Below are 7535 nucleotides of genomic sequence, written 5' to 3'. Positions count from 1 at the left end.
AGGTGGGGACGCGGCGGCGCTGCTCCTCCGCTGCCGCCGGGAGAGCCCGCGGCGCCGCCAGCTCCGCGCGCGAACTCCGGTCCATGGCACGCAGGGCGGCGGCCCCTGGAACTGCTCGACAGTCGCCGGCCGCGCGCGCCGCGCCGCACTTTTAGACGAGCGCGAGTTCGGGGCGGGAGGAGCGAGCCAGTTCCCGGCTGCGGCCACAGTGAGTTCCCGGAGCGGCCCCGCGCCTCCCCCCCCATGATCTTCCCGAGCGGCAGCGGCCACCCCGGCGCCGCCGGCGGCTGCAGGATGCCCTACCGCAAGCAGGTGAGGCGGGGCCGCACCCGGGCCCCGCGCTACAAAGGGCGCGCTGTAGCTCTCGGCCGGCTCCGCGCCTCCGCCCTGGACCTCCGGGCGGTGACCTTGTTTCCAAAAGGCGGCCGGCAGAGCGGCCCGGACGGGTGGCATTAGGGGAGATCCCGGGTCACCCCGCTCGCCGCGGAGAGGCGAAGGGGACGGGCAGAGAGGTGGCGAGCCAGGCGCACGGGCTCGGGGGCTGCGCCTGCCCCGCAACAAGTTTGGGGTTCTCCGGGAGACCTTTGTGTGGAGAGGAGTACCGGGCTAAGTGGGCGCATCGCTTTGCAGGACTTGAACCTCAAAGAAACCTGTCTGATTCGCAGGGAACCCGGAAGACTCGTGTGTGTGTGTGTGTGTGTGTGTGTGTGTGTGTGTGTGTGTGTGTTCGTGTTCGCGCGCGCCCCCCTCCTTATTTAAAGAAAAAAAGAGAGAAAAAGAAACAGGAACTTCTACTGTCACTTTCTCAGGGTTTTCAGAAGTACAGGGAAATCCTGTGACAGAGATACTGGGATAAGCCTGAGTCATACACACGCCTTTTCCTATTCTAATTCGGTTTCATGCAGGGGTTTTTTTTGTTTGTTTTTTTGTTTTTTAAACAGATTGAACTCCAAAGGCACTTCAGTGGTTGGATCTGAATTCCCTGCCGGTCGAAAGACTGGAGCTGGGAGCTTATAGTCTCGGTCCTTTGTTTTGTTTTTTTCATCTTTGTTTTTAAAAGGAGGTTACTGAAGCCATGTTGTGATAAATCTCACAGAGCCTTTCAGCAGCAGTAATAACAAAACCTAGCTTTAAATTATGTTAAAAATGTGCAGGTCTGTTTAGCAAAGGTTAAACTGATTTAGAGGTCAGTGGCAAAATGCTTGTTGAGAAAACAAAAACAGGATTGCAGAACCTATTCTTCCATAGTAAATCTCTTGTCTACATCTTTCGCCACAGAGACAAATCAATTAAATTGTTATCCCAATAATGATACTTGCGAGCTGTATCCTTCCATGTACAGAGTGGTTCTAGTAAGATCGAGACCTGTGGCACTAATGCCTGGTGGGTTTCCTATGGGTGGCTTTTCACTGGGTTATTGACTTGTCTTTCATTTTTGTTCTCTGAGTCAATTAAAAAAAAACACCTGTGTTTTAGCATCAATCCATCTGGAATAGTTTGGCAGTGTCAAAAACTACTGTTGTCTATTTCTTTTTTGCATGTTAACTTTCCCTTTAGAAGCAGTAAATGTACTCCCATATCCTTTATGTCAAAGTCTGCAACTTTTATATACATTGAGGTTCCTTCTTTTGATTAAAAAATAAAATCCGTATTGGTGACTTGACTGACATAGATGCCCAAATTGTTAGAATTCATAAAAGGCATCTCTAAACTCATTTCATGTGACTTTATTTAAAATCAGTGTGTTCAGATGCTGCAAGGTACTAGCATCCACTTCAGAAGTGAAGGCAATTTGCAATAAGTATTCTCCTAAGCTCCCCCCACCCCACCTCCTCTACCTGAAAAGATGGCTAATTATGTTAGGGCCTTGTGTATTCATTTATTTGTTGTCAAAACCCAGAGGGGTGTTAGCTCTGAAATGGGAAAAGGCTCTGATGGTGAAGCCTTTTGCTGAGAGGGGCTGGAGGTTTGTGTGTGGATGGGGGACGACCTGCTGACTGGAGCACGCTGATAAGATGCTGTCTTTTCACAGGGCTCTCCTTAGATTCAAAGACTAAAAGAGCTGACTGAATCAGAAAAACAAACAGACTTTCTTTTTTTTTCTATAGGCAAAGAAAGAAATGAATGTGTAGGCATTATACAGACACAAGACCCCGGGTACCAGTGGTATTTAAGTCAAAGGTTTCTTTTGTTAGTATTTAGCCATTCACTGGAAAAGCACACTTCCAGCACAGGGACCTGGTCACCATGAGTGACTTCATGATCTCATCCTGGCTTAGCCTAAATGGGAAGTCTAATGGATACCTTTTATAAGATTTTGTGATATTAAACTTGCACCTTTCAGTTCACAATGCTTTCTTCAGTTTGATGACAGAATCAGCAATTTTCAGGTATGTAGTACAGCTTGATTTTAATCTAGAAACACATAATCTCAACTGTTAGAGGGGATTTCAGATAATTTTCTTGAGGAAAAAAATATAAGGAATACTTAAATCACCTTTGGAAAGCATACAAGCAAAATAACTCTTATTATACACACACAATAGCAGTCGTTAACAATCAGTAGAGCCTTTCTACCTGCTGTTTGTTCTGAGGGCCTTCTGTGGGTGAACTGATTTCATCACATTGGCGGCAGAACTACTAGGCAGGTAGTATCAGTGTCTATATTACACAGAGCACTGAGGCATGAATTAAATAATTTGTCCAGAGTCCATACAACCCAGTTTGCAGAGCTAGGACTTGAACCCTGGCCACTATGTCTTGAAGACCTCACATTACAACAACCTGCTCCCATGTAATACCCATGTAAAGCTTCTCTATGACCCTGTAGTCTACAAAGTTGAAGTTAGGGATCACTGTTTCTGTGGGGTGAGGTGGGGTTGTGAGATAGTGAAGGACAGAATAAAAGCTTGATCTGAGTGGTGAGTTCATGGTGTTTGGAAAAATCACTGGTGTCCAATTTTTGCTCTACTGCATGATTATTAGTTCTTAAACCCTTTTGCATTTAATGTATGTAGGAGTAACCAGTTTCAAAGCAGAGGTAGGCGGTGCTCATCCTTCTCCTTCCCCAAGTGGTGTGGCCAGGGCACTAGGGAGGGCTGATCTCCAGAGTCATCTGGGATAAACAGGATTTTCCTGCATCACAAGCCTATGAGCACATTAGACATACTCCTGTTCAGCTCAGGTCAAAGGGATACATGTATGATTGGAGCCGTAGCCCAATAGTCATTATCTAGATAAAGTTTATTGGTTCAAGTCTCAGTGAAGAAATGGGTATGTCCTCTCCCTGTAGACTGACTTGCAGATTTGATCCTCAAGTAGATCTAATTTGATTGTATGAAACTAGCATCCCCAAACCAAAATGAAATGATTCATCAGAGCTTTTGTAGTTGTGAAAATACCTTGCTGGGTTTTAAAAGAAAAAAAAAAATGCTTCATACTTAACAGTTTTTAAAACTGAAAGTGGATATTTCCAGATTTTCTTTTGGGCTATATTTCTTGAATTTTTAAAACTGTCTCTCCACGTTTCTATACTTTCTTCTTGGAACTTCTTCTTTGAGATAGTTGACTTGGTGATACCAAGTAGTTTGGTTTTTGCAGATTGTGACATGTAGCAAAGGCTTTTTTGCTGAATAGTGTGTTGCCTTAGTGGTTTGTCGTGGAGTTTTGGAGGTAGATGAGTGAAAGTTAAGAATTTCCTTCTGTGTCTGTATCTGCCTTTAACAAATGTGCATGCCTTCTAAGAGATGTGTTTGGCAAATGTTCCTCACTTTTGGTGAGTGAAGTGCTTATCTCCCCAGTTTAAGTAGATTTACACAGTTTGCTGCTTTCTGGAAGATTAACTGGGTGTAGCTGCACGTGAGGAATTCAGCAGTGATTCAGTGTTTGGCCTTGTTTAGAGAATGACATACAAAGCTGTTGATTAATCCTCTCCAAGCAGTTTCTGTTCACAGCAATTTGTGTTTAGTAGATTGAGTTTTGTTAAATTTTGTAGATTAAAGTTACGCATGGAAGATACTTAAGTGAATGGTGTCTACACCAATCCTAAATCTTTTTTTAAAGGCAAACATTTAGGCCATAGAGATTAGAGGCTTGGTCGGGGGCCGGGGAGAAACAGAAAATAAAATTGGTATCTATAAGTAGAATCTTACCCTTTTTAAATATTGTACTATCTCTATTGTGTGTTTGTGATTGAGTAGCATTTACATTTAAGGTAATGGGTTTTAAATGTGTACCTATAGGCTTTTGTAACGTATAGAATTCTCCTCTGTGACTGCACACTTTTTTTTTTTTTTGCTAGGCATGCCTTTTGGCATCTACATTTTCCATAGTGCACGTAAGGTTTTGAACATATTTCTGTTTCGGTTTTTTTCTTCCTTTTAGAGACAAGATCACTCACCCTATATTATTAAAATTACTTGTGTTTCAGGGGCTGGGAATGATATAGCATACACCTTTAATCCCAGCATTTGGGAGGCAGAAGAGGTGGATCTCTGTGAGATCAGGCCAACCTGATCTACACATCAAGTTTTCCAGGCCAGCTGGGGCTACAGAGAGACCCTGTCTCAAACAAACTAACAAAATTATTTTTGATCCATTTCTTAGTGTGTGTTGAGGGATCTAAATTCTTCAGGTTTTAGAGAATGTTTCTAAAGCATTCTGCTCACAATAAGTACTTTTAAGTATACATGTGATAGCCTCTCTTTACCTTAGTTATAGTTAATCCTACAATATCCATATAAAATAGAGAAAGGCCTGGAAATTAAATGGCTTGGATCGTGAAAGCCAGGTCTTTGAGTTCAAGGGCTATGTCTGTTGCCAGGAAGAAATGAAGGAAACTCAGTCAGGACAGCTGATGCTCACTACACTTCCCTTTACTTGGCCTCCCAACACGTGGTGCACAGGTCGTCCTGCTTTTCTACTTTGGTAATTGTAGCACTGTAATTTATCAGTGTTTTTGGTTTGTTTCATGAAGGCCTTTACACAGGTAACATAACATACTGGACACTGAGTAAAATTTGAATTTCATATAAAGCATTTTTTTTTTTTCAGTATAAGTATCTCATCTATGTTGTGCTGTGTGTTTTTATTTGCTAAATACAGCAACCCTATCTTGGGGAACCCAATTCACTTTTTAAAGATAGTTACAAAACGCGATTATGAAATCTGCTATTCTTACTTTTTCCACTTAAAATTTTGCCTCTTAGCATATCCCTTAAGGTCTGAAGAGAATGCAGAGCTCACTTTTTCCCTTCTTAAGCCATATGGTCTGTTCTTTTCCACTTCCTCTACTCCATGCAATTGAAAGACCGTGGCTTAAGTTCAGCCTGTACCAGTCCCTGTTTTTTCACTTATGACCCTAAACCTTGGGTTCTGCTGAGTAAAAATAATACTGCACACTTCACAGGGTAGTTGTTGTTAATCCTTCTAAGGCGTTATTATTATTATTAATGTCCCCACAGAGCAGGGGACAGCAAGTGGTCCTGGGAGATACTGAGGTCCTAGGAGACCTTGACAGAGTCTCCAAAGAATGGGCCCTGTTTACAGCCTCTAAGAAGGGACTGTGTTTAGAATGTGAGCAACCTCAAAGGAACGTAAGCTCTTGGAGGTTGAAAATGAGATTCTGAACCATAATTTTTAAAAAGAACTAAAAAGTAGAAAAGTGAATTTCCTTGCCTGTAAGCAGCTGTTCACCTGCTGTGCTTTCCTATACTTCCCTTCTCTGGAGATGGAAAGCCCTCTAACTTATAGTCTTTATTTTATGCAAATATTTGAATGAAGAAGAGAAAAAGCATTGGTTATTATTAGCCATGAAAATCCGTACCTTTAAATTTGTTTTAAAACTGACAGAACTGAGTATTAGTACATGCATGATTGGTTTCCTGAAGTCCTTCCTTCGTCTTGCTTGTAAGTTTGTTTTTCAAAGATGTCATCTTTACATTACTCAGAAGTATAAACACTTTTTTTTTCTTTTGTCCTTGGATGTCTATAGGTGTTTGGTGGGTGTGTGTTTTACAACTTGCCTCTGTACAGAAAGAATCTTTGCTTGATGCATTCTAAAGTCTGGTAAACTTGAACATAGGATAGATACATTGTAGAGAAGGAAAAAAAGTTTTTCCTGGAGTTAGGGTAAAATAAATAATAAATAAATAAGGAATCTGAATTCTGGATTAGGCTAATGAATCAATGAAACTTGTTTTTTAATAACTCTTAAATGACAGAAAAAATTTGCTATTACTCGGAGTAGGATTACTCCAACAAAAATGTAGGTGGGCGCCACTTAATTTCACAACAAAATGTAAATTGGGGAACATTATTTTGTGTTGGTTAATTGTATATCAAATGAGGTTTTAAAAATGTAACTCAGAAACTTGGGACTAAGTATGATGACTGTAATCCTAGTACTCAAGAGAGTGAGGCAAAAGGATCCCAAGTTTGAGGCTGGCTAGCCTGGGCTACATAGTGAGACCTTATCTCAATAAAAAGAAAAATAAAGTTAAAAAAACTGTAAAGAACTGTTCTAAAATGTTAAGTCGCTTCTTCTGGAAGCTGCTTTTCTTGGTTCTTTTTATTGCTTCTCCAATCTTCCAGGCTCTCTTACCCCTACGGTAAGCATATATAGTCCTTTGGTTATCAGTTTTAAAAAGTGCAAAAATATAGACAATTTAGTTATCTTTAGTGTCTCAAAACCTGTGGTGAGAATGTTGAGAAGGTCACAGCCTTGCATGCATCTGGGCACTGCAGTCCTGCACAGGTGTACCCCAGCTGCCTGGAGACGTAGGTGGGAACAGCAGTGAGCCAGGCTGGGCAGCAAAGCAATACTCTGCCACATAAAAAAGAGGAAAGAGACATGTGCAGAGACACACAGACACACATATAGACATATACAAACACAGACACACACACACACATAAACTCCTATACTATCTTTTTGGAAATCAATTTTGATACTCTTTTAATAACCTTAGATTTTCCTATTTTTAGATCTAGATTAAGTATTTCTGAACCCTTAAAAACATTTTAAGGCACTAATTGACATATGCAAACCAGTGTGGGGGAGATGCAGCTATATATGTGAAATTCATCTTCTAAGTTACTGTTCAGGACAATTGCCGATATAAATGTTGAGAAATTATCTCAGTTTCCTGTTTTCATTGGACTTACTGTCCACAAACACTATGGTTTTGTGGACAGATAACTAACCCACATATTTACTTGCTGTATTAAAAGTGACTAAACCAAATCTACTGATGTCATATTTCTCTGGTTATGTTTTCTTTTGAGTATTCATGATTGTCTTCATTGTAAACCTCCTTTGTAGCTGTTTTTAAAGGCCAATACAATGAGAGTGTGGCTTCTGAGAGGTATCTTTATAAGGGAGCAGAGGGGATTTCTGTAAGCCATACATGACAGAAAAAATCAGCATGATAGAAGCAGTTGTAGATGTGTAACCCAGAGTTGTTTCAGTGCATGGGGACATATTGGGTATGTCCTGAAGAGGCCTGGGGGGGGGGGGGGGGGGGTGGGGGGGGGGG

General features: G+C 41.6%; 1 protein-coding gene across 10 annotated transcripts in view; it reads left to right on the top strand.

Annotated features, from left to right (window-relative positions):
• Positions 1 to 7535, top strand: part of Rbms1 (RNA binding motif single stranded interacting protein 1) — a 224946-nt gene that overhangs the window by 82797 nt on the left and 134614 nt on the right. For 4 of the 10 annotated variants that reach the window (XM_029569693.1, XM_029569694.1, XM_008845742.3 and 1 more), the window contains exon 1: positions 7 to 312. The exons of the other annotated variants lie outside the window; for them this stretch is intronic. In XM_029569693.1, the coding sequence (XP_029425553.1) occupies positions 244 to 312 (69 nt within the window). In that variant the 5' untranslated portion in view covers positions 7 to 243. Of the gene's footprint in view, positions 1 to 6; positions 313 to 7535 lie in introns of those variants that run through there. 10 annotated transcript variants of the gene reach the window in all.

This window comes from Nannospalax galili, unplaced genomic scaffold, assembly GCF_000622305.1.
Source record: "Nannospalax galili isolate Female #2095 unplaced genomic scaffold, S.galili_v1.0 scaffold540, whole genome shotgun sequence".
Lineage (NCBI taxonomy): Eukaryota > Metazoa > Chordata > Mammalia > Rodentia > Spalacidae > Nannospalax > Nannospalax galili.
The sequence above is the reverse complement of the archived record's forward strand: the minus strand, read 5'-3'. Positions and strand labels throughout refer to the sequence as shown.